Source organism: Euleptes europaea, chromosome 6 (assembly GCF_029931775.1).
Source record: "Euleptes europaea isolate rEulEur1 chromosome 6, rEulEur1.hap1, whole genome shotgun sequence".
Classification (NCBI taxonomy): domain Eukaryota; kingdom Metazoa; phylum Chordata; class Lepidosauria; order Squamata; family Sphaerodactylidae; genus Euleptes; species Euleptes europaea.
In genome coordinates, this window is record NC_079317.1 from 5,546,166 (window position 1) to 5,572,875 (window position 26,710).

At 48.8% G+C, this 26,710-nt stretch overlaps 1 protein-coding gene across 1 annotated transcript; it reads right to left on the bottom strand.

Annotated features, from left to right (window-relative positions):
• Window positions 1-5,253: 5,253 nt before the first annotated feature.
• On the bottom strand, window positions 5,254-26,331 carry PTGDR (prostaglandin D2 receptor). Its single transcript, XM_056851141.1, has 2 exons — window positions 25,501-26,331; window positions 5,254-5,487 (listed from the first exon to the last, which is right to left on the bottom strand). The coding sequence occupies exons 1-2, from the start codon at window positions 26,329-26,331 to the stop codon at window positions 5,254-5,256; spliced, it is 1,065 nt and encodes a 354-aa protein (XP_056707119.1).
• Between the last annotated feature and the right edge of the window lie 379 nt (window positions 26,332-26,710).

Sequence of the window (26,710 nt, forward strand, 5' to 3'; positions counted from 1 at the left end):
AGTTAAAAGGACCAGGTAGTAGGTGTTGTGAAAAACCTCAGCCTGAGACCCTGGAAAGCCATGGAGAGAGGCCGTTGCTCAGTGGAAGAGTCTCTGCTTGGCATGCAGAAGGTCCCATGTTCAATTTCCAGCATCGCCAGTTAAAAGGATCAGATAGTAGGTGGTGTGAAAGACCTCTGCTTGAGACCTTGGAGAGCCATGGAGAGGGGCCGTGGCTCAGTGGAAGAGCCTCTGCTTTGCAGAAGGTCCCAGCTTCAATCCTTGACATCTCCAGTTCAAAGGACCAGGTAGTAGGTGTTGTGAAAGACCTCAGCTTGAGACCCTGGAGAGAAGCTGCCAGCCTTAGACAATATTGACTTTGATGGACCAAGGGTCTGATTCAGTATAAGGCAGCTTCATGTGTTCATGGGGAGGGACCCTTGCTCAATGGCAGAGCATCTGCTTGGCATGCAGAAGGTCCCAGGTTCAATCCCCAGCATTTCCAGTTAAAGGGACTAGGCAAGCAGGTGATGTGAAAGACCCCTGCCTGAGACCCTGGAGAGCCATGGAGAGGGGCCATGGCTCAGTGGCAGAGCATCTGTTTGGCATGCAGGAGGTCCCAGGTTCAAGCCCCGGCATCTCCAGTTAAAGGGACCAGGCAAGTAGGTGATGTGAAAGACCTCTGCCTGAGACCCTGGAGAGCCGCTGCTGGTCTAAATAGACAATACTGACTTTGATGGACCAAGGGTCTGATTCAATAAGGCAGCTTCATGTACACTTATAATTTACCATGTAAGCTGCTCCTAAGCTTGTGCAATGCCTCCTTCACCTCTATGCTATTTAAGATAAAGGTAAGGTAAACTGTGCCATTGAGTCATAACCAATTCATGGCAACCCCATAGAGTTCTACAGGTTAAGGATCCCTTAACCCAGTGGTTCTCAACCTTTTTTGCTCCATTCCCCCCTTTCACCATTGTTCAGAATACAATTCCCCCCTTCCCAAGACAGTCATAAACTTTATTGAATGTCGTAGATTAAATTAAAAACAAACTACAATTTTACAGATTGTACATAACCTACAGGATGTCACACTTTGCTGAACAGTGGTCCCAATTCCCCCTGAAACCCTAAAATGTTGAGAACCCATACCTTAACCACACATCCAAAAACCAGAATGACCCGAAAACCGGACATTTTGCGACGACATGCTGGCGTTAATCACAGGTCATTAGCAGCGCTCACTTTTACTTTCTGATGGTTCAACGTACAGAAAATCATTAAAAATATTGTTTAAAATTACACTCAGGCTATGTGTATAAAGTGCATATAGAACACATATAAAACACAAATGAATGTAATGGTTTAAACTTGGGCCCCCATCCCCAAGATATCTCATTATGTATATGCAAATGTTCCAAAATACCCAAAGATCTGAAATATGGAACAGTTCTGGTCCCAAGAATTCAGGATAAGGGATACTTAACCTGTGCATCATGGGACTTTTCAAGGCAAGAAAGGAACAGAAGTTTGCCATTGCCTTCCTCTGCATAGCAACCCAGGTCTTTCTTGGTGGTCTTCATCCAAGAACCAACTGTGCTTAGCTGCCAAGCTCTGACGAGATCCGGCTAGTCTGGGCTATTAGGGCTACTACTCCATTTAAGATATGGAAACTAAAACATTCCACAATTCCCAGCTCTGCTACTGACTTTTGAACTTTCCCCTCCGTTCTGTTAACTGACCTCCCATGGGACCCCCGCACATTCCGGAGGATTCTGGGCATCTTTTTCCAGGGGGGCATCTTTTTGTTGCTAGTGGCTTCTCACCAGTGTGGAGAGAGTGGACAGGGAGAAGCTTTTCTCCCTCTCTCATAATACTAGAACGCGGGGTCATCTGCTCATGCTGAAGCTGTAGGGGGAAGAGATTCAAAACAGATAAAAGGAAGTATTTCTTCACACACCGCATAGCTGAATTGTGGAACTCCTTGCCCCAGGATGTGGTGATGGCTGCCAGCTTGGAAGGCTTTAAGAGGGGAGTGGACATGTTCACGGAGAGGGATAATGCTGCTGCAGTCGTCTTGTTTGTGGGCTTCCTAGAGGCATCTGGTTGGCCACTGTGTGAACAGATGGCTGGACTTGATGGGCCTTGGTCTGATCCAGCAGGCTTTTCTTATGTTCTCATTGTGGAACTCCCTGCCTCAGGATGTGGTGATGGCTGCCAACTTGGAAGGCTTTAAGAGGAGAAAGGGCATGTTCATGGAGAAGAGGGCTATTCATGGCTACCAGTCAAAATGGGTACTAGTCATGATGCATGCCTCCAGGATCAGAGGAGCATGCCTGTTATATTAGGTGCACTGGAACACAGGCAGGACAATGCTGCTGCAGTCATCTTGCTTGTGGCTTCCTAGAGGCCACTTCCTAGAGGCCACTGTGTGAACAGACTGCTGGACTTGATGGGCCTGGGTCTGACCCAGCAGGGCCTTTCTTATGGTCCCCTGCACTACAATTCCCCAGCAATCCCAGCCAGTTCAGACGGGCGAGGGGATATCTGAACCAGCGGGCAATGCATCTGAGCCATTCATCTCCCATGGCTGATCCCTGCCACACTTCAGTGGAAGTTAGGGTTGCCAATTCTGGGTTGGGAAATTTCTGGAGTTTTGGGGGTGGAGTCTGGGGGGGTGGGGCTTGGGGAGGGGAGGGAGCTCAGCAGCAGGGACATGAAGCTAACCGTTTCCTCCAGGGGAACCGATCTCTAGAGTCAGGAGATCATTTGTAATGCTGGGAGATCTCCAGGCCCCACCTGGAGGTTGGCAAGCCTAGAAGAAATCTTAAGAGCCCACCCAATTTTATTTGGCGACAACTGGGTTAGGCAAACCAGCAGCAATGTAGTCAGATAAGGTCTCCACACCAGGAAAAGACAAAACAAATTTAGTATTTGGACGTAAGAGAAAGGAAGCAAGACGAGATAGCGGAAGACTGACTCACATGTGTTTGCTCAATAGATTTATAAGCCCACTTGTCTGCCAGCAGGCTGGCACCCATGACTGGATCTTCCCCGTGTTAAAGTAAACTGACAGATTACGTCTTTGGCATGTGGACAGAAGGGGTTTCATCCTTACTCTCTCTCTCTCTCTGTGTGTGTGTGTGTAAAGAGCCGTCAAGTCACAGTTGACTCATTGCGACCCCAGCAAAGGGTTTTCAAGGTGAGTGATTAAGCAGAGGTGGTTTGACATTGCCTTCCTCTGCAGAGTCTTTTCTGGAGCTTAGCTTCTGAGATCTGATGAGATCGGGCTGAAGAAGAACAAGAGGAAGAAAGAAGAAGAAAGAAGAAGAAGAAGAGTTGGTTTTTACATGCCAACTTTCTCTACCAGTTAAGGAAGAGTCAAACCAGCTTACAATTGCCTTCCCTTCTCCTCCCCACAACAGACACCCTGTGAGGTAGGTGGGGCTGAGAGAGCTGTGACTAGCCCAAGGTCACCCAGCTGGCTTCATGTGGAGGAGTGGGGAAACAAATCCAGTTCACCAGATTAGCCTCTGCCGCTCATGTGGAGGAGTGGGGAATCAAACCCGGCTCTCCAGATCAGAGTCCACCGCTCCAAACCAGTACAACACGCTGGCTATACCATGCTGTCTTCCCTCCTTTCATCCTTCCTACCTATGCAGTTTTGCTGATCAAAACTGACCCCCTTGAACTATAATTAATTCTGGAAGGGGAGGAAGGAGAGGTTTCTGTCTTGTTTTCTGCCCAGCAAAAGCCGGGATGGTGATAGTGCCAATTAGTGAATAGCAGGGGTGGGGAGTCAGAAGGATCCGTGTGTTCAGCCCTCAATTCGAATCAGGACGCCTGCGGCTGCCATTTGAATTTGAAAATGCTGGGACGGCCAAGGATCTTCCAGCGTCTTGTCTGATCTGGCCAGAATAGACTGGTGTTCTGGCTTTCTTCATCTTGGTCTATTAATTTTTTTCATGGTTTATTCCTCAGCTTTGCTAGTAAACCCACAAAATTTAAAGCACCACCAAGGAATTTACTAGCTGGCACGTGAAGATGCCATGTGACAATCAGACATAGTTTCATGTGGATTTCAAGGCCCACATGTTTTTGTAGGGTACCAAGGTGTACAGGGGAAATTCAAAATGGCACAGTTGACATGGGGCTTGAGTTGGCACCATTGTCCCATGCCAGGTGAATAAACAACCACTTGCTTATTCGCCTATGGTGAGTAAGGAATCAATACCAGGCGACCAGACAGAAAATATTTGCATGGTGGAGGAGAGGTTTTATCTTTCAGCCGAAGCACAGCAATCTTTGCACAGTGCAAGAGTTTTTTTCCCTTTCAGCTGAAGTGATGAAGAAATGTGGTTTGTAAAAATAAGGGAAGAGTGCTAGTAATTTTGGTATTTGGCTATGTCAGTTCAAAAAGACATTGGCTCCATAGATCAGGTATGACTATTGGCAAACTGGTGGTACAGAACAAAGAAGAAGAGTTGGTTTTTTACACCGTGTTTTTCTCTACCGAAAGGAATCTCAAAGTGGCTTACAATCATCTTCCCTTTCTCTCCCCACCGCTACCTTGTGAGGTGGGTGGGGCTGAGACAGTATGGAGCGAACTGTGACTAGCCGAAGGTCACCCAGCAGCCTTCATGTGGAGGAGTGGGGAAACCAACCCAATTCATAGAATCATAGAGCTGGAAGGGACCACCAGGGTCATCTAGTCCAACCTCCTACACAATGCAGGAAATTCACAACTATCTCCCCCAACACCCCCAGTGACCCCTTCTCCATGCCCAGAAGATGGCCAAGATGCCCTCCCTCTCATCATCTGCCTAAGGTCATGGAATCAGAATTGCTGACAGATGGCCATCTAGCCTCTTCTTAAAAACCTCCAGGGAAGGAGAGCTTGCCACCTCCTGAGGAAGCCTGTTCCACAGAGGAACCGCTCTGTTAGCAAGTTCTTCCTAAAATACTTCACCAGACTAGAGTCCGCCACTCATGTGGAGGAGTGTGGAATCAAACCCAGTTTTCCAGAGTAGAGTCCGCCACTCTTAACCACTATACCACCCTGAACCTTTGGTTACTATTTTCCTAGAATTCTCTACCAGCACCAGATTTTGCCTAAGAGGAGCCTATTCCATGGACTATAGTATGGTCATAACCCACAAGATATCTTGGCCTCTTCTCTTGGCTGGGGTGAGCACTCACTCACGCCATTTTGGGCTGCTCCGCAGACCAGCCGGATGTCCAACCACGTCAGTTCCACCTCCAGGAAATGGAAAAGCCTCATGGCAGCTGTCCAGAATCCTTCCGGGTTGACGTTTCCAGGAGCTGAGAGTGCGAAGCTCTGTTATAGCTCAGCCTCTTTGAAACCCGGTGGAGGCAGGTGCGAAACACGGACGTCCGAAAGATGATGAAGACCCAGGGGTCAACAATGGAGTTCACGGAAAAAAACCGGAGGGCGGTGAGGTCGGCGTTCTCGTCGTAATCGGGCGCGATAGCTCCGACGTAAGCACGGATCTGGGCGGAGAAAGAGAGGACAAAGAAATTTAGTTGTAAATGAGATAAGGAGATATTGTCGAAGGCTTTCACGGTCAGAGTTCATTGGTTCTTGTAGGTTATCCGGGCTGTGTAACCGTGGTCTTGGAATTTTCTTTCCTGACGTTTCGCCAGCAACTGTGGCAGGCATCTTCAGAGTAGTAACACTGAAGGACAGTGTCTCTCAGTGTCAAGGGTGTAGGAAGAGTAATATATAGTCAGAAAGGGGTTGGGTTTGAGCTGAGTATTGTCCTGCAAAAGTATTGTCCTGTAAGTATCAAGATAATGTGCTAATGAGGGTATGGTATGTTAATATGGAACCATTGTATCCTGAAGTGATCTGTTAATGTGTGTAATCCAAAACTAATCTGTATGGCTATTGTTGAATGTTGCCATTGAAATTCATAAACATCAGCACAACTTTAACAGAAAAGAGGAGAGTTTAAGAATGAATAAGGCTTGGCTTCCTGCCCTGAAAAACCTCCAGACAAAGACAACATTCAACAATAGCCATACAGATTAGTTTTGGATTACACACATTAACAGATCACTTCAGGATACAATGGTTCCATATTAACATACCATACCCTCATTAGCACATTATCTTGATACTTACAGGACAATACTTTTGCAGGACAATACTCAGCTCAAACCCAACCCCTTTCTGACTATATATTACTCTTCCTACACCCTTGACACTGAGAGACACTGTCCTTCAGTGTTACTACTCTGAAGATGCCTGCCACAGTTGCTGGCGAAACGTCAGGAAAGAAAATTCCAAGACCACGGTTACACAGCCCGGATAACCTACAAGAACCAATGAGATAAGGAGAGTTCACATCATGGAAGAAAGCACTAGATGACAACAGACGTGCAAATTCATTTCCAAGAGGCGGGAGGGAGACAAAGCCCAACAGAGGTGAGGAGTCAATGTGGCGTAGTGGTTAGAGCATCAGACTAGGACCAGGGGTGACTGGGTTCGAATCCCCACTCCTCCATGGAAGCCCGCTGGGTGAACCTGGGCCCATCTCATCCTTTTTTTTTTTAATAGAATTTTTATTGGCAGAAAAAGAAAACATTTTTTAACAACAAAAAGAAATTAAAGAAAGAAATTATACAATTAAAAGTAGAAAAGTCCCCTTCCCTCCCCTGTGATATGTGCCCACCCACCCCCCATTGTGATTTCCGGAGAAGTAACTTTATATCATCCACTATATATTTGGTTTCTCTTTATTATAATATTTTGTTCACAACTCTTTCACAATCTTCGTAAAATCAATCTTTGCCGTGTTAGCCCAGTGTACAAAGGCCTTATGCCAATCTCTTTTAAACTCTTCTACATCATTTCCATGTAGACTATTAGTTAATTTGGCCATTTGTACAAAATATAATACTTTATCTCTCCAATCCTTTAAAAGGAGCCTAGTTTTTCCCTTCCAGGTTTTAGCTATTATTATTCTTTCAGCCGCAAAACTATAGTGACAGATCGTCTTATCTGATTTCTCCATTTCTTTTGGTAATAGACCTATTAGGCAGGATTCCGGTTTTCGTTTTATGTTCCCATAAATCAACCTGTTAGTTTCTCTTGTAACCTTTTTCCATTTTTTTTGACTAACTCACATGTCCACCAAGCGTGGAAAAATGTGCCTTTATATTCTTTACATCTCCAACATTTATTAGAGATGGATCTATCCATTTTGGCCAATATCACTGGGGTTATATGCCATCTGTAAAACATCTTATACATATTCTCTCTTATACTACTAGCAATTGTAAATGTAAAATCTTTTTTCCAAAGTCTTTCCCAATCTTCCAGCTGAATAGTATGTCCTATATCTACTGCCCATGCTATCATGACCTCTTTGACTCTTTCTTGTTCTAAATTATACACTAATATCAATTGGTACATTTTGGCTATCATACCTTTATTTTCCGATTCTAATATTACCTCCAAAGTTGACTTCTTATCTATAAACCCTAACCTTTGATCTTTTTGAAATATATCATTTAATTGGAAATATTTAAACCAATCTGAAATACCTAACTCTTCCTTACTTTTTAATTTCCATTGACCCTTTTCATACTGTGTATATTCCCTATAAGTCTTACAATGTGGGTCCATATTAGGACCTCTTCTTGAAAAAGCCTTCAGGGGTCTAAGCCATCCTGGAGTTTTAGATTCAAAGCCTCTTTTGTATCTCTTCCAAACTTGTAATAAACTTGCTCTAATAATATGATGCTTAAAATCTTTATTCACCCTGTCTTTGTCATACCATAAATACGCATGCCAGCCGAATCTCAAATTATATCCTTCTAAATCTAATAATCTGGGATTGTCTAATATAATCCATTGTTTTAACCAGACAAAAAAGGTCTCTTCATAATACCATCTTAAATCCGGGAGGGCCAAACCCCCTTTATCTTTAGCATCTATAAGATTTTTATAAGAGATTCTATGTCTACACTTACCCCAGATGAAATTCACCAGCACCTTTTTCCATTGTTGGAAAATCTTAGTTCCTTTCAAAATTGGCAAATTCTAAAACAGGAACAACATCTTTGGAAGAACCATCATCTTTATTATGGCAATCCTGCCAAGCCATGAAATGGGTAATTTTTCCCAATTAAGTCTTTTTTGATTTGGGGCCCATCTCATCCTAACCGTCCCATCTGAAGGACAATTTGGGGTGCATCGACAGGGGCAGAACATCCAAATTGCAAGATGTCATAGTCCCGCCGTACACTGCTTGGTCAGGCCGCACCTGGAGTCCTGTGTGCAGTTCTGGAGGCCTCACTTCAAAAAGGATGGGGACAAAAATGGAGCGGGTGCGGAGGAGAGTGACGAGGATGATCAGGGGCCTGGAGACCAAGCCCAACAAGGAAAGGCTGAGGGAGATGGGAATCTTCAGTCTGGAGAAGAGGAGGTTGAGGGGGCGTCATGATTGCTCTCTTCCAGTATTTGAAGGGCTGTCCCTTAGAGGAGGGCAGGGAACTGTTCCTGTTGGCAGCAGAGGACAGGACTCGCAATAACGGGTTTAAATTGCAGGAGGAAAGGTACCAGCTGGATATTAGAAAAACGTTTTTTACAGTGGCCATTTATTCATGGAAGGTTTTGCATTGGATTTGTCACTCTATAGATGCACATTTTCCCCATCTGAATTCTCAAAACTCTGCATGGCGGCTTATTGTTGAGTTTTGAGAATATGGATAGGGAAAAAGTGCATCTAAAGAGTGGGAAATCCAATGCAAAACCTTCCATGAATAAATGGCCAGTAAGAGTTGCTCGACAGTGGAATCGGCTCCCTAGGGAGGTGGTGAGCTCCCCCCCACTGGAAGTCTTTAAGTAGAGGCTGGACAAGCACTTGTCAGGGATGCTCTACGCTGATCCTGCATTAAGCAGGGGGTAGGACTAGATGGCCTCTATGGCCCCTTCCAACTCTATGATTTTATGATTCTATGATAAGTTTGATGCTGTGAGGATAAACAGGGGGAGGGGAGAAGGATGTGGAAAGCCGTTCTGGGTCCCAGATCAGGGAGAAAAGCAGGATATAAATTGGAAAAAAAAAAGTTGGCCCTTGGCAGGCTCGTCAGCTAAGGCAAAATCTGTCAGCCGCTGGTTGCACAGAACAACTCACACACACCCAGCCATCATCAGGTGACTGACAAACGGCCTCAAGCAGTCAGCAAAGCATTTGCAAACCGGGCCTGCCTTTCCCTTGTCGTTTCCTGTTTTATCTTCTACTGATTTGTAGATTTATTTGAAAGTCTTGGCACAGCCAGCCAAATTTCAGCAAAATATGGCCGCTGGGGAGGGCTAATTTGTGACTCAGTAAGGAGACGCTTGTAAAAATGGGCAGATGGTCACATTTTGGAACTTATCCAGAATTCCAATTTTTTTTTTAAAAAAAAGCTTAGTATTGAGGGTCTGTAAAATAAACGAGGTAAAAAGGTAAAGGTAGCCCCCCAGTGCAAGCACCAGGTCATTCCTGACCCATGGGGTGACGTCACATCCCGACGTTTACTAGGAAGACTTTGTTTACGGGGTGGTTTGCCAGTGCCTTCCCCAGTCATCTTCCCTTTACCCCCAGCAAGCTGGGTACTCATTTCACCGACCTCAGAAGGATGGAAGGCTGAGTCGACCTTGAGCCGGCTACCTGAAACCGACTTCCGTCGGGATCGAACTCAGGTCGTGAGCAGAGCTTTTGACTGCAGTACTGAAGCTTACCATTCTGTGCCACGGGGCTTGGATGAAATAAACAAACAAAACCTCAAATCCCAAATTTCATCAATATATCTTAAGACAATGATGTTGCCTTAGCCCTGACCTGGATGACCCAGGTTAGCCTGATCTCATCAGGTCTCAGAAACTAAGCAGGGTCAGTCCTGGTTAGTACTTGGATGGGTGACCACCAAGGAAGTCCAGGGTTGCTGCAGAGAGGCAGGCAATGGCAAACCACCTCTGTATGTCTTTTGCCCTGACCTGGATGGCCCAGGCTAGCCCGATCTCATCAGGTCTGTGAAGCAGAATCACTGGTTAGTACTTGGATGGGAGCTCGCCAAGGAAGTCCAGGGTTGCTACGCACAGGCAGGCAATGACAAAACCACCTCTGTTCCTCTCTTGCCTCAAAAATCCTATGGGGTCGCCATAAATCAGCTGTGACTTGACAGCCAAAAAAAAAATAATTTTTTTCCCCTCCCCAGGAGTAGCCATACGGGAATAAACTGCAATATTATGCAGGTCCCAGTTAGTGAATTCCACTGTGACTTGGTAGCACTTTCTACCACTAATGCTGCCTTAACTTGCCAAATTCAATTGCTTTATTTTATCCTTGATTAGCGTTTTTCTTTAAGCGGATTCTTTTAAATATCAATTCTGCAGACAGCAGACGAAGAAGAATTCCCCCCTTTCTCTTTAGCACCTATTTTCCCCGCCCTTTCTCCAAGGAGCTCAGAGCAGGGTATGTGGTTCTCACTTCCCCGTTTTATCCTCTCTCACGAACTCGTACAACAGTGTGAGAATCTGAACTCAGGTCCCCTAGAGTAAAGTCTGACTCTAACCTCTATACATACTCTCTCTCTCTCTCTCTCATACACACAAACACACAACTGCCTCCTCTCCCTGTTCTAATGTATGTGTCATCTAAAAACAAAGTACCACGTATTTTTCCATTGTTTTATTTATGCTGATTTACATATACAGTGAGGTCACTAAGATTTTCTTTACTGAAAGACAGAACTAATAATAAATATTATTAGTTGCGGCAACCCAGTGCTAACAGTAAGACATTACACACATGCTCGGAGGAATTTCCCTTTATTATTCATTCCTTGCCCGTTTGATTTTCCAGTAAACTGTGGGCACCATTTTTATTCCTGAAGGAATTTTCTTTTTTCACTCCTGGAGGCTCTTTTACTTTGCAAATTCTATTCCTGAGAGCTGATCTGAAGCTGCTGTATATCTTTGCTGTGTTTAAAACATTTCATTGTTCCTTAAATAGTTTTAAACTTCTGGCTTCTGTTTTTGATTTCAACAAGCTTTTATGATTTAGGGGCCTGCGAGGATTCCCAGGGAGGGGTGAACAATTTGGAAATCCTATCCCAGCTCCAAATCCTCATAAGAACATAACATTAGAAAAGCCCTGCTGGATCAGACCAAGGCCCATCAAGTCCAGCAGTCTGTTCACACAGAGGCCAACCAGGTGCCTCTAGGAAGCCCCCAAACAAGACGACTGCAGCAGCACCATCCTGCCTGTGTCCCACCGCACCCAAAATAATAGGCATGCTCCTCTGATACTAGAGAGAATAGGTATGCAGCATGACTAGTATCCATTCTAACTAATAGCCATGAATACCCCTCTCCTCCATGAATATGTCAACCCCCCTCTTAAAGCCCTCCAAGCTGGCAGCCATCGCCCCATCCTGGGGCAGGGAGTTCCACAAATTAACTATGCATTGTGTGAACAAATACTTCCTTCTGTCTGTTTTGAATCTCTCACCCTCCAGCTTCAGCAGATGACCCCACGTTCTGGTATTATGAGAGGGGGAGAAAAGCGTCTCCCTGTCCACACTCTCCATACCATGCATAATTTTACAACTCTATCATGCCTCTCCTTTTCCAGTATTAGATCCAAGTTGTCAGGGTCCTGAATAGGTGGACCCCTCCCCTGCTTTCTCTCTTTAATCCAGGGGTCCCAACTCTTTTTGAACCCATAGGCACCTTTGGAACTCTTGACACTGGATGGTGGGTGCAGCCACAAAACAGCTGCCCAAAGAGGTGGTGCCCACGATCCTAGTGCTGTGGTGGCAGCAGCTGCTGATCCAACTTGTAAACAATCTCCTGGGCAAAAGCTCCATCTGGCCCCGCCCACTTTCTAACCACACTTGGCAGGCCCCAGGGAAGGTGTCCACAGGCACCATGGTGCCCATGGGCACCACATTGGGGAACCCTGCTTTAGCCTGTGTGTCCAGGATCCCATTCGGGCTGCATCAATTGCATCAGGCTGGTTTTTTGTTTTTTTTAAGATTTTCTTAGAATCATAGAGTTGGAAGGGACCACCAGGGTCATCTAGTCCAACCCCCTGCACAATGCAGGAAATTCCAAACTACCTCCCCCCCCAACACACCCAGTGACCCCTACTCCATGCCCAGAAGATGGCCAAGATGCCTTCCCTCTCATGATCTGCCTAAGGTCATAGGAAGGGAAGGAGAGCTTACCTCCTCCCGAGGAAGCCTGTTCCACTCTAACTGTTAGAAAGTTCTTCCCTATGTCTAGACGGAAAGGCTTCCTTTTTCTTAATTTCCAAAGAATTGCTTTGTCTGTACCCCTGGGGAGTCCCGAAGAAAGTAGAGACCCCAGCTCCCTGAGGGTGATCCCTTTCTACGTCTTTCCTGAACCATACAGGAGGGGCAGCCAGTTTCCTATCAAATACCCTGACAAGCCAGGAGCCCACAAGGAACTGCAGGAGGGGAACAGAGTACGGGAATCTCCTCCCGCTCCTAATGAATCACATCCAAATTCCCAGCATGCAAATGCCAATTAAGGAAGGCAAAGGTTTCAGGCGATGTAAACCAGCAGCAAACAAGGACTTAAAAGATGCTTTTGTGGGAAGTCTGTGAGTGACAGGAGCACCCCCTGGTGGACAGAGGCTGGGCCATCGGCTGCATCAACGGGATGTTTTATGATGGGCAGGCCACCTCCAGCCGATAGAGATCAGTTCACCTGGAGAAAATGGCTGCTTTGGCAATTGGACTCTATAGAATCATAGAGTTGGAAGGGACCACCAGGGTCATCTAGTCCAACCCCCTGCACAATGCAGGAAATTTACAACTACCCTCCCCCCACACCCCCAGTGACCCCTACCACATTCCCAGAAGATGATCAAGATGCCCTCCCTCTCATCATCTGCCTAAGATCATAGAATCAGCATTGCTGACAGATGGCCATCTAGCCTCTTCTTAAAAAACCTCCAGGGAAGGAGAGCTCGCCACCTCCTGAGGAAGCCTGTTCCACTGAGGGACCGCTCTGACTGATAGAAAATTATTCCTAATGTCTAGACGGAAACTCTTTTGATTTAATTTCAACCCGTTGGTTCTGGTCCGACCTTCTGGGGCAACCGAAAACAACTTGGCACCCTCCTCTATGTGACAGCCTTTCAAGTACTTGAAGATGGTTATCATATCCCCTCTCAGTCTTCTCCTCTTCATTGAAATCCCTCCCCCAAACCCTGCCCTCCTCAGGCTCTGCCCCAAAAATCTACCCTAGAGGGGAGGGACTTCAATGGGGTATTATGCCATATGGTCCAACTTCCAAAGTGTCCAGGTAAAGTGATCTGTGTCGCGTGGAGATCACTTGCAAACCCGGGAGATCTCCAGCCACCACCTGGAGGTTGGCCACACTATTGCGAGGTCAGCCTTTGCTGAAGTCCCAGAACCGCCATAGGGCCATCGGCGCTCCAACGGGCCCTCCGGTCTCACACCACACATGGCCCATGTAAGAAGATCAGAGGCAGGAGACAATTACCGGTCAGCATTTTATACCTCCTTCACCTTAGTGGGCCACTGGATACCTTGCTGAAGGAATCCTGCGAATCATACCCTTGCGCCCAGGGAGACCACAGATCAGACTCGCTCGATCCTGCCTCCCCTGAGTAAGAGCAGCTCTCCAAGACCTCAGCCAGAGAAAGGTCTTTTTTGAGACCCAGGCCTCAAGCCCTTTTCACTGGAGGTGCCGGGGATTCGGCCTGGGACCTCCTGCATGCATGCCACGTGCCATGCCACTGAGCCACGGCCCGGGCACCGTGCCGACCCTCCGTCCCTTCTTCTTGCAAGTGACTCAGTTGGACCGCAGCTGACATTTGTGGGCCCTCTCCACCCCCTGACTCCTCTGGACATCCTCCAACTTGATGCTTTTAATCCTTAAAAAGGCGAGGAATGTCTATATACCAGCCTGGGGCTCAGCAGGTTTTAATAGCTTTTTAAAAACAATCTAACTTTATCCTCCATTAAAACTCCCCCGGAGAGCTTTCTGGTTACAGATCTGATACCAGACCAGGAGAGCGGAGATATTTACGGCTGAGATTCTGCTAATGGACCATCTCATTCAGTCAGCAGAGAGTGCCAGAGAAGATCTTCGGACAATACATGGTTAGCCACTGCAGGAAGTTGGACTAGATAGACCATTGGCAGGGTCCAGCAGGGCAGCTCATCTCTTTTATTGATTTATTTCTAACATTTATTAGCTGCCTTTCTTCCTTACGAAGCTCAAGGCAGCATACAACAGAAACAAAATAGATAAAATTCAATAATAAAACTACACAGCCAAAATTTAAAATCATAACTTAGGACTGCTTTAGTTAAATGAATTCCTAAACAAAAATAATGCTAACAAGCAAGCAAACAAACAAACTCCACACCCATACATAACAGAAGAAGAAGAGTTGGTTTTTATGATCACTTTTTCTGCCACTTAAGGGAGAATCAAACCGGCTTAAAATCACCTTCCCTGGCCCTCCCCACAACAGACACCCTGTGAGGTAGGTGGGGCTGAGAGAGCTGTGTCTAGCCCAAGGTCACCCAGCTGGCTTTGTGTTGAAGTGGGAAAACATCTAGTTCACATGGAGGAGTGGGGAATCAAACCCGGTTCTCCAGATGAGACGCCACCACTCCAAACTCTTAACCATTCTTAACCACTCCACTCTTAACCACTACCCCACGCTGGCTCTCTTTAGGAATTTAGGAACTAATAACTTAGGAAATTCATAGGCAGCCTCTTTCTTCATCATACAGGGTAGACTCAGCAGGGCTGATTCCTTTTGATTAGCTGCATTTCATTTTTTAGTGGTCTCCAAATGCACACAACAATAATAGTTTATTTCACTTAAGATGATTAACATTTTGGTAAGCCAGGACCTGGATGGCCCAGGCTAGCTTGATCTCGTCACATCTCAGAAGCTAAGCAGGGTCGGCCCTGGTTAGTATTTGGATGGGAGACCACCAAGGAAGACCAGGGTTGCTGTGCAGAGAAAGGCACTGGCAAACCACCTCTGCTAGTCTCTTGCCATGAAAACCCCCAAGGGGGTCGCCATAAGTCGGCTGCGACTTGAAGGCACTTTATACACACACACACAGGAAATCACAGGCCTGTGGTCCAACATGCTACACTAAAAAAAGAGGGCGACTGTAAAACTTCATTCAGCCTTGGCTATTTTAATAAAAGGACACAAGATGTCACGGCACAGCATGTTTGGCTGTCCTGCTGTGCTAACTTTAGCGGGTTGGTGAGGCAGAAGACCACAATTGCGTAGCCCCAAGTTGCAGATTCTAAAGCAGGGGTGTCGAACTCATTTATTACAAGGGCCGGATATGATATGACATAAATGTCACTTGGTTGGGCTGGGCTTTCCGCTTTACACTCATTATCTGATGCCGACAAATTAATTTTCTTGCTTTCTGATATCAACCCTTTTGTTTCCTGAAAGATGGCACTTTATGGGCTAGCAGCCATGAAAATTAGGTCGAAGAATTACCACCACCACCCCTTTTCAAGAGAAACGGAATAAAAAAATTAGGTTATGAGTTGGATGAAAAGAAATGGAACTTTATACCCACAAAAGGTTTCAATTTCACAATAAGTGAGAAAATTTATTTAGGATGACACATATGTGGCCTCTCTCCCCAAGCAGAGTTCAAAAAATGTGTAACTTGGATAAAAATGCTAGTAAATGTTGATATTGTGATTCAGCTGGCGCAGATTTTCTACACATGTGGTGGAGCTGTAGTGGAGGCCAAACATATTGGAGGAAAGCGCTTGAAATCATATCCAACGGCCTTGAAATTGTTATTCCAGTAAGACCAGAAACAATTTTAGGAAATTATTTCCCAGACAAACCAAATGATATTCGAGTTATGTTTCTCCATATGTTAACGGCTGCTACAACAAATCTTGCGAGATATTGGAAAAGCAATAAATTCCCTGACTTAAAACAATTGGCTCCACAAGGTTAAAGAAACCTATGCTTTAATTAAGTTGACGTACTATAATAACGATAAAAATACGGAAGAACTGGACGCTCGCTGGAATTCAACAATTTCAAGGATGGAAAAAGCACTCCCAGTGTGTAAATTGTAGAGAGGTAGTGATTAATCTCGTCAGATCTGAGAAGCTAAGCAGGGTCAGCCCTGGTTAGTATTTGGATGGGAGACCACCAACGAAGACCAGGGTTGCTGTGCAGAGGAAGGCACTGGGAAACCACCTCTGCTAGTCTCTTGCCATGAAACCCCCAAAAAAGGGGTCGCCATAAGTCGGCTGCGACTTGAGGGCACTTTACACACACACAGTGATATAATAATCATGCGGATTTTAGGTAGTGTATTACTTGACACCCAAACAACGCAACAGACTACGATTACAAACAATGCCCTCCTCCAAAGTATCATGCAAGATATGTAATAAACCAAATGTGGTCCTGAATAAAACCATGACCACATGAAGCTGCCTCATACTGAATCAGACCCTCGGTCCACCAAAGTCAGCATTGTCTACACAGGCCGGCAGCGGCTCTCCAGCGTCTCAGGCAGAGGTCTTTCACATCAGAGTGCTGCATGTTGCTGGTGACGTGGTGAAACCGCTTCCTGGGTGTGCCAGTTACCTGGAGATTTCTGGGGTGGAGCCTCAGCAAGATGGGGTTTGGGGAGGGAGCTCAGCAGGGTATAATGTGAGAGAGTCCACCCCCCACCCCAAAGCTGCCATTTTCTCCAGGAGAACTGAGCTCTGAAGTTTGGAGATCAGTTGTAGTAGCAGGAGATCTCCAGGTGCCACCTGGAGGTTGACAACCCTACGGTAAGTCCCCCTACCCTTACCAGGGGGCCCTGGCACACATTGTTCAGTGTGTGGCTCAGTGGTAGAGCATCTGCTTGGCATTCAGGAGGTCCCGGGCTCAATCCCCGGCATCTAGTTAAAGGGACTGGGCAAGTAGGTGATGTGGAAGACCCCTGCCTGAGACCCTGGAGAGCTGCTGCCAGTCTGAGTGGACAATACTGACTTTGATGGACCAGGGGTCTGATTCAGTATAAGGCAGCTTCATGTGTATGTGTTCACGTGACACTCTAGAAATTCCCTTTGTGCTTAGTTCCTGCCCTGAAAATTGGGTCTGGGGTTAAGACCTACTCAGTTTTGCCGACATTTATTTTGGCTTAAGAGGTTGTTACTAACAGTAAGATATCTACCGTACTTCCTGAATCACACCTTTACTTGGGGTTGCCAGCTCTGCATTGGGAAATACCTGGACACTAGGGGGGTGGAGTCTGTGGAGGGTAGGTTTTGGGAGGGATTTCAGCAGGGTATAATGCCCTAGCCATTCTTTCCAGGGTAACTGATCTCTGCAGTCTGGAGATCAATTGTAATACCGGGAGATCTCCAGGCGCCACCTGGAGATTGACAAATCTAGCTTTACCCAACTGTGTTTACGACTAATTTAACCCCTGACAATTCATGGTGTGAAATTCTTCATTCCTGCTGAATTTTTCTTTTAAGGTCAGCATTTTTTTTTAAGGAGAAAAGAGTAATTTACAGCGTATATGCAGCTTGTAGAGGTGAACTCCCCTCCGCTTTTGTGAAAACAGTTGAATGATTCTTTTCACTCATGGGGGAAGGCCATCCCAATTAAAGCACAGGTGAGCTCTCTGAATTTGCAGCCAGAAAAAGTTAATAATTGCTCCGGGCAACACTGAAAAACATGTGCATGTTTTATTGTTACTTCTATCTGAACAATTCATCATTCTGACTTGACCACAAGTATGAAACGAAACCACCCTGGTTTCTCCTCGCTGGTTATAGGGCTTCTGCGAAAGTGGTTTTTCCTTGGAAATAAGACCCGTTCCTCTGTTATGTCTAAAGAAGTGTGATTAAAGTGTGATTAGGCAGTTTTCAGGAAGTTTGAGACGATAAAAAAGTTACACTTCTTTGTTTTGAACTATTAAATGGAGCATGCTGTGTTGCGTTGCTTGTATTGTGTTCCCATAAGTAAGTTGTGTTAGGCAATCACTGGCGCCCCGGTTCATTGGCAGAACATCTGCTCTGCAGGCAGAAGTTCTGAGGCAGCTCCAGCTAAAATGCTCAAGTATCCGGTGATCTCCCAAGAGCCTTGAAGACGGGGTGCAGAGGAGCTCTGTAACTGTGGCTGGATGGCAGCAGAGAACATGTGAGCTCCCGGTAGGCATCTTGCGCTTGGCTCCGCCTCCTGTGGCAGCCATTTTTGCGGCAGCGCCCATGGCACTCTCAAAATGTCAAATGTGCCCACCGGGTCGGAAAGATTAGGGACCCCTGCGCTCAGTTACCTCAGGTAAGATTCTGTTTCCCAGACCCCTCATTCTAGATAACACTGGCCTACATTACAGGAGAGTTTTTGGACCACAGCACAGGCTTGGAGCCACGTGATGCCTGCTGTGGCTTAGTGGTCTGGGCACATGCAAACCTTTGGCGAGGCCTAAAGGGGACCTGCCCCCACCACCTCAAAATCAGCCCACTAGCCACATATGGTGGCCCGCCCAGCAAGGACATGATAATCCTCCAGCCCAGGACTTGGGGGGGGGGGGGAAAGATGCTCTCCCGGAAGGGTTGCTGCTTCCTGGATATCCCAGAAGCTGCTGCCTGGCCGCATGTGCAACCAGACCACAGGGCTATGTGAGCCTTGGTCTGACCCAGCAGGGTGCTTTTAGAAGAAGGTTTTAATATGCCGACTTTCTCTACCACTTAAGGAAGAATCAAACCGGCTTACAATCACCTTCCCTTCCTCTCCCCACAACAGAGACCCTGTGAGGTAGGTGGGGCTGAGAGAGCTCGAAGAGAGCTGTGACTAGCCCAAGGTCACCCAGCTGGCTTCGTGCGGAGGAATGGGGAAACCAATCCAGTTCACCAGATTAGCCTCGGCCGCTCATGTGGAGGAGCGGGGAATCAAACCCGGTTCTCCAAATCAAAGCCCGCCGCTCCAAACCACCGCTGTCAACCGCTACACCACGCTGTCTCTCAATGTGAAATTGCTGGGAACTTGAGTAGCTATGCATCTGAAGACAGGGCCTCAGCGCACATGCCCATTAATCCAGCTGAACAACCAATCAAAAATAGCAATCGAATCAAATCGAATGCAAAGCTATGCGCCCTAGTGTGAATTGGTCAGCTTGTAAGTTCTGCTTTTGAGAAAAGTCAAAAACAAGGCGTGACGAGTCCCGGCATCCCAGGAAGAGACGGCATGATTAAGAAAGGGGAACTTCGTGCGGGTGACAGAAAGGACAGTGGCAATTTAATGCCAGAAGCCACAGATTTTAGACCAGTTGTACAGGCTTGTGTGTTTGTCCACCTCTGGTGGGCAGGAAAACAGCTCTCAAGACCTGGGGGGGAAACAGGAAGCAGACCGCCTAGTCCACGGTTGCTTCCTGCACCCGTACGAGCTGACAGTAAGAGGTGAGTCCAGTCTTCGTTTTAGCTGAATCTCAGGATTTGCATGAGAATTTGCTGGACTCGGGGACTTCTGGACAATGACTAAAAGCCAACTACCATAAAAAGGGAAGCAGAACTGGAACGGACTAAAAATATGGTGCTTGTGAACAGTATATCGGTGTGAAAAGGTCCCCACAACTTCAGAGACCCACAGGGCAACACCGGAAGCAACCGCTGACCCATCAGAACTCCCACCTCCTCCTCAAGGGAAAGGGCCGTGGTTCAGTGATAGAGCATCTGCTTGGCAGGCAAGTGGTATATGAATGGGAACTTACTAACAGGATACTTAAGATGTAACCTAAGAACACCAGAAAGCTTTACTGGGTCAGACCCGTGGTTCATCTTGTCCAGCATCCTGTTCCACACAGTGGCCAACCAGTTCCTCTGGAGGGCCAACAACGGAGCATAGAAGCTGAGGCCTTCAGAAGAACATCAGAAGAACCCTGCTGGATCAGACCAGTGGTCCATTGAGCCCAGCATCCCGCCTCACACAGTGGCCGACCAGTTACTCCAGGGGTCCGACAGCAGGACACTGAGGCTAAGGCTTTCCCCTGGTGTTGCCTCCTGGGATTCAGAGGTTGACTGCCCCTGAACGTGGAGGTTTCCTTCAGCCACCATGGCTGGTAGCCACTGATAGACCTCTCCTCCACAAATCTGTCGAATCCCCTTTTGAAACCATCCATGCCTGTGGCCATCACTACATCCTCTGGTAGCCAATTCTACATTTTAAAAAAGGTAAAGGTCCCCTGTGCAAGCACCAGGTCATTACTGATCCACGGGGTGATGTCACATCCCGGCATTTACTAGGCAGACCGTGTTTACGGGGTGGTTTGCCAGTGCCTTCCCCAGTCATCTTCCCTTTACCCCCAGCAAGCTGGGTCCTCAGTTGACCGACCTCGGAAGGATGGAAGGCTGAGTCAACCTGGAGCCGGCTACCTGAAACCGACTTCTGTAGGGACCAAACTCAGGTTGTGAGCAGAGCTTTTGTCTGCAGTACTGCAGCTACTCTGTGCCACACATTTATAACACATGTTATATAAAGTATTTCTTTTTGCCGCCCTGAATCTATTGCTCATCAACTTCATTGGACGCTCTTAAGTTCTACTGTTTTGGGAGAGGGAGATAAAGTTCTCTTCGTCAACTCTCTCCACCTCGTGCATAATTTTATAAACCCCTATCATGTCCCCTCTTAAGTCTCTTTTCTAATCAGAAAAGTCACAGACTTCTTCTGCCTTTCCTCATAGGGAAGGTACTCCAACCTCATCCCATCAATTGAAAACAGACTTTTCCTTTGTTTTAGGGAAGTGCTGTGTTCTCTGGGTGTCTTTTGCAAGGATCCACTCCCTTGATAGAAGCAGCTCAATCACCCACTGATCGTGGGACCTCAGTAACAATGAATTTACCAAGAATTAATTACCCTTTTTAACTAGTTCCCTTACACTGACTCATCTGGATCTGGAAATTCTTATTCTGCTCCCAGCAGAGGGTAAATTCTTCAAACGACGTGTTGCTGGCATCTTAAAAAACAACAACCAAAGCTAGGAATGTGAAGCGGTTTTTAAACTGTTTGCACACAAGTATGAAAGCAAAGCAGTTTCCCAACCGTACCATCATTCATTGGTTCCCAACGGCTGTTAAGCGCCTTCCAAGAATCAATCAACTAACTGCTAAGGGCTCGGCAGATTGCAAACAGACTCCGGTCCGAAGAAAGGAAGAACGGCTGGTAAGTCACCCTGTTGTGTTTATCACGCGTTCGCCCTCCCTCTGCCTAACACCCCAATGGTTGGCAACATTAACACATCCCTCGTTCTTTTTGTGTGTGTGTGTGTGTGTGTGCAGATCTTGGGAAAAATCTACACACCCCTCGTTCTTGATGCAAGGGTCTACGGGGAAAGCTGGAACTCTCCCCCATGCAGAGGAAGGGAGGAATTGATACACATGGAGAAGAACCAGATTAGAAATAATAGTTTGTGTGTCAAGTAGTCAAGTCGCAGTCGACTGATGGCGACCCCGTGCGGATCACAAGAGGGTGGTTTGCCGTCGCCTGCCTCTGCATAGCAACCCTGGACTTCCTTGGGAGTCTCCCATCCAAGTACTAACCAGGGACGACTCTGCTTAGAAGAAGGGTTGGTTTTTATATGCCGGCTGTCTCTACCACCTAAGGAAGAATCAAACCGGCTTACAATCGCCTTCCTCTCCCCACAACAGACACCCTGCGAGGTAGGCGGGGCTGAGAGAGTTCAGAGAGGACTGTGACTAGCCCAAGGTCACACGGCTGGCATCATGTGGAGGAGTGGGGAAACCAACCCAGTTCTCCAGACTAGAGTCCACCGCTCACGTGGAGGAGTGGGGAATAAAACCCGGTTTTCCAGATTAGAGTCCACCACTCTTAACCAACGCTCTTAACCACTACATCATGCTAGTTTAGCTTTATAGACCTGATGAGATCGGGCTAGCCTGGGCCATCCAGGTCAGGGCAAAAAACATACAGAGTTGTAGAAAAGGGCAAGAGTCCAGAGGCACCTTAAAGACTTACAAAAATATTTTCTGGTAGGGTATGAGCTTTCGTGAGCCACAGCTCACTTCTTCAGATGTGAGTTGGTTTGCCATTGCCTGCCTCTGCACAGAAACCCTGGACTTCTTTGGTGGTCTCCCACCTTCTGCTCAACTTCTGAGATCTGACTAGGCTGCCTGAGCCATCCAGGCCAGGGATAATTACTGCAGCTGAAGTAGCTGAGTTTTGCACAGATTAAAAATTCAGCTGCATTAAAACAGCAACATTGGTCTACTTTGGAGATTTCACTTTAAGACTTTGATTTATTGACTGCATTTGGCATCATTTCACGGCATCCGATGAAGTCAGCTCTGGGCTGCGAAGGTTTATGCCACATGTTTATGTTCTTTAACAAGAAGAAGAAGAGTTGGTTTTTATATGCCAATTTTCTCTACCTTTTTAAAGGAGAATCAAAGCAGTTTACAATCTCCTTCCCTTCCCCTCCCCACAGTAGACACCTTGTGAGGTAGGAGAGGCTGAAAGGAGAGAACTGTGACTGGCCTAAGGTCACCCAGCTGGCTTCATGTGGAGGAGTGGGGATTTAAACCTGGTTCTCTAGATTAGAGTCCACTGCTACTAACCATTACACTTTCTCTATCATTTTAAAGGAGAATCAAAGCGGTTTACAATCTCCTTCCCTTCCTCTCCCCACATCAGACACCCTGTGAGGTAGGTGGGGCTAAGAGAGTTCGGAGAGAGCTGTGACTAGCCCAAGATCACCCAGAAGGCTTCATGTGGAAGAGTGGGGAATCAACCCAGTTCACCAGATCAGAGTCCACAGCTTATGTGGAGGAGTGGGGAATCAAACCCGGTTCTCCAGATCAGACTCCACAGCTCCAAACCACCGCTCTTAACCACTACACCACACTGGCTCTCAGGGTGCCAGCTCTGGGCTGGGAATGACCTGGAGATTTTGGGGGTGGAGCCTGAGGTTTGGGGATGGGAGGGACCTCAGCAGGGTACAATGCCGTAGAATCCATCCTCCAAAGCAGCCATTTTCTCCAGGGAAACTGATCTTGGTCATTTGGAGATGAACTGTAACAAAAGGAGATCTCCAGGTGCCACCTGGAGATTGGCAACCCTAGTTGTGTGTCTGTATGAACATCGGAGCTGAACGAAGGCCCCTTTGATCTGAATCGTGCTCCTGGGAGTCATCTGGCCAAGACCCAACCCTGACTCTGCTTTCTAGCACCTGGATTATTGATGACTCTCCGTTCCCCCGGCCCTTGCCTGTTTTCTTCCCTTTATCCCCCAGGAGCCCCCTGATCCATTGATCTTGAGCAGCGTGCCTGTTTTCTGGCCGACCTGATTATCTGTTAGGGGTTTGGAAGAAAATGCAGCTGAGAGAGGCAGTTATTAGCACACCAAAAGGAAACCAGAGGCCAAACAAGATTCCCAGAAAAAGAACAGCCCTCCTGAACCATGTAGAGAGCTGGGAGAGCTTCTTGGGTGAGAGAATGCATCTGTAAGCTGAAGATGTTAGACACACCTGTTTAAAGGGGGTTACCAACTCCGGTTTGGGAAATTCTACGTATTTTTTGGGGGGGAGCCTAAGAAGGGGAGAGAGCACAGCACAGATGCCATGCCATAGAGTCCACCGCCCTCCAAAGCTGCCTTTTCGTTCAGAGGGACTGATCTCCGTAGTCCGGAGATCAGTTGTACATCTGGGAGTTCTCCAGGCCCCTCCTGGAGGTTGGCAACCCTAAAGGTACTCTTTAGGCATCGAAGGGAGGAAGAGAGAAAGGAAGAGAATGAATGCTGATTCTGTAAACTTATGCAGATCGTGAGAGGGAGGGCAGGAAGGTCTGCATCCGTGTTTGGCTCTGTGGCCCCCTCTGTGGCATGCCCAGGGTAGTGCCCATTGCCATTTTGGGGCCAGGAAGCAAATTTTCCTCCAGGCCAGATTGGCCAGGGATCCTGGAGAGGTTGTGTTTCTTTTGGGGTATTTTTGGCCATCTTCTGGGCATGGAGTAGGGGGTCACTTGGGATGTGGGGGGAAGGTAGTTGTTAATTTCCTGCGCTGTGCAGGGGGTTGGACTAGATGACCCCGGTTGTCCCTTCCATGATTCCATGAAGGAGGAGGAGGAGGAGAAAATGTAGAAGAAGAAGAAAAAGAAGAAACAGAAAAGTTGGTTTTTATATGCCGACTTTGTCTACCACTTAAGGAAGAATCAAACCGGCTTACCATCACCTTCCCTTTCCCTCCCCACAACAGACACCCTGTGAGGTAGGTGGGGCTGAGAGAGTGTGATTAGCCCAAGGTCACCCAGCGGAGGAGTGGGGAATCAAACCCGGAGGTCCGGGAAGCGCCTTCTCCTGAATCAGACCCTCGGTCCATCAAAGCCAGTATTGTCTACTCACACCGGCAGCAGCTCTCCAGGGTCTCAGGTCTTTCCCATCACCTCCTTGCCTAGTCCCTTAACCTGGAGCTGCCGGGGATTGAACCTGGGACCTTCTGCATGCCAAGCTGAGGCTCTACCCCTGAGCCACAGCCCCTCTCCATGGCTCTCAAGCTGAGGACTATTCACATAATCTACTTGCCTAGTCCTCTTAACTGGAGATGCTGGGAATTGAACCGGGGACCTTCCGCCTGCCAAGCCCAGGCTCTACCCCTGAGCCACAGCCGCTCCCCACGGCTCTCCAGGTCTCAGGCTGAGGTCTTTCCCATCACCTCCTTGCCTAGTCCCTTAGCCTGGAGCTGCTGGGGATGGAACCTGGGACCTTCTGTATGCCAAGCTGAGGCTCTACACCGGAGCCACAGCCCCTCTCCATGGCTCTCAGGCTGAGGTCTTTCCCATCACCGCCTTGCCTAGTCCCTTAGACTGGAGATGCTGGGGATTGAACCTGGGACCTTCTGCATGCCAAGCCGAGCCTCTACCCCTGAGCCACAGCCCCTCTCCATGGCTCTCAAGCTGAGGACTATTCACATAAACTACTTGCCTAGTCCTCTTAACTGGAGATGCTGGGAATTGAACCGGGGACCTTCCGCCTGCCAAGCCGAGGCTCTACCCCTGAGCCACAGCCCCTCTCCATGGCTCTCAGGCTGAGGTCTTTCCCATCACTGCCTTGCCCAGTCCTCTTAACTGGAGATGATGGGAATTGAACCGGGGACCTTCCGCCTGCCAAGCCCAGGCTCTACCCCTGAGCCACAGCCCCTCTCCATGGCTCTCAGGCTGAGGTCTTTCCCATCACTGCCTTGCCCAGTCCTCTTAACTGGAGATGATGGGAATTGAACCGGGGACCTTCCGCCTGCCAAGCCCAGGCTCTACCCCTGAGCCACAGCCGCTCCCCACGGCTCTCCAGGTCTCAGGCGGAGGTCTTTCCCATCCTTGCCTAGTCCCTTAGCCTGGAGCTGCTGGAGACTGATCCTGGGACCTTCTGCATGCCAAGCCGAGGCTGTACCCCTGGGTCGCGACCCTTCCCTCCCTCGCCCGGCGCGGCTACTCACGATGAGGGGCAGGGAGCAGACGGTGAAGAGGACGGTCATGAGGGCCAGCAGGACCAGGTGCCGCAGCTCCTGCGTGCGGCCGGCGCGGGAGAGGCCCCCCGGCGGGCGGGGGGCGGCGGCCTCGGCGGTGCGGGGCGGCTGGCGGCGCGCCATGCGGTAGAGGCTGCGCATGCTGCCCAGGTTGCAGAGGCCCACGGCCAGCACCAGCAGCGCCAGCAGGCTGGCGTAGAGCAGCGCGTAGCCGCGGCCCGGGCCGGCCATGCGGAGGAAGCACCAGGTGCCCGGGCAGTACTGCACGGCGGCGCCGAAGCCCAGCGGCGGCAGGGCGCAGAGGAGGGCGCAGAGGGCGGCGGCGGCGGCGGCCAGCAGGGCGCCCAGGCGGCGCCCGGCGCGGCGCGCGTAGCAGTAGGGGCGGCCCAGCGAGAGGCAGCACTGCAGCGCCATGGCCAGGAGCAGCACGCTGGGCGCCAGCCCGAAGAAGGCCATGAGCGAGGCGAAGAGGCGGCACAGCGGCCCCGGCGGCGGCCCCGCCGACGGCCAGAGCGCGCTGAGGCTGCGGTTGCGCGCGTAGGCGGCCAGCACCACCGGGCTCAGCGCGCACTTGCCCAGCAGGTCGGTGGCGGCCAGGGCGCTGGCCAGCACGTAGAAGGCCGACGCCCGCGCCCGCCGCCCGCCGCCCTGCCGCCGGGCGCGCAGCTGGTGCTGCCACAGCAGCCCCAGCGCCAACACGTTGCCCCCCAGCCCGGCGGCGAAGAGCAGCGCGCCCGGCAGCGCCGACGGGCCGCCCTCCAGGTGCCGCAGGGCGCCGCAGCGGTACGTCCCGTTGCTCATGGGCGCTGCGCTCCGGGGTCCCCTGCGCCTCGACGGCGCGCACCCAGCGACTGAGCGGCGCGAGGGGAGAGGGACGAAGGGGCGGGCGGGGAAGCCCGGCTCCGACGGGGCGGGGAGGGAGGGAGGTGGGGCAGGAGAGGTTCTGGGGGCGGGGGAGGAAGCCGCTCGCCGCGCCTCGGGGGGGGGGCAGGGCATCCCCTTGGCATGCAGGGCCCCAGCTTCATAGGGCTGCCCGCCTCCAGGGACCACCCAGGCTCATTGATCAACCATCCATCAAAGTACTGTCGAAGGCTTTCACGGTCCGAGTTCATTGGTTCTCGGAGGTTATCCGGGCTGCTGGCGAAACGTCAGGAAAGAAAATACCAAGACCACGGTCCCA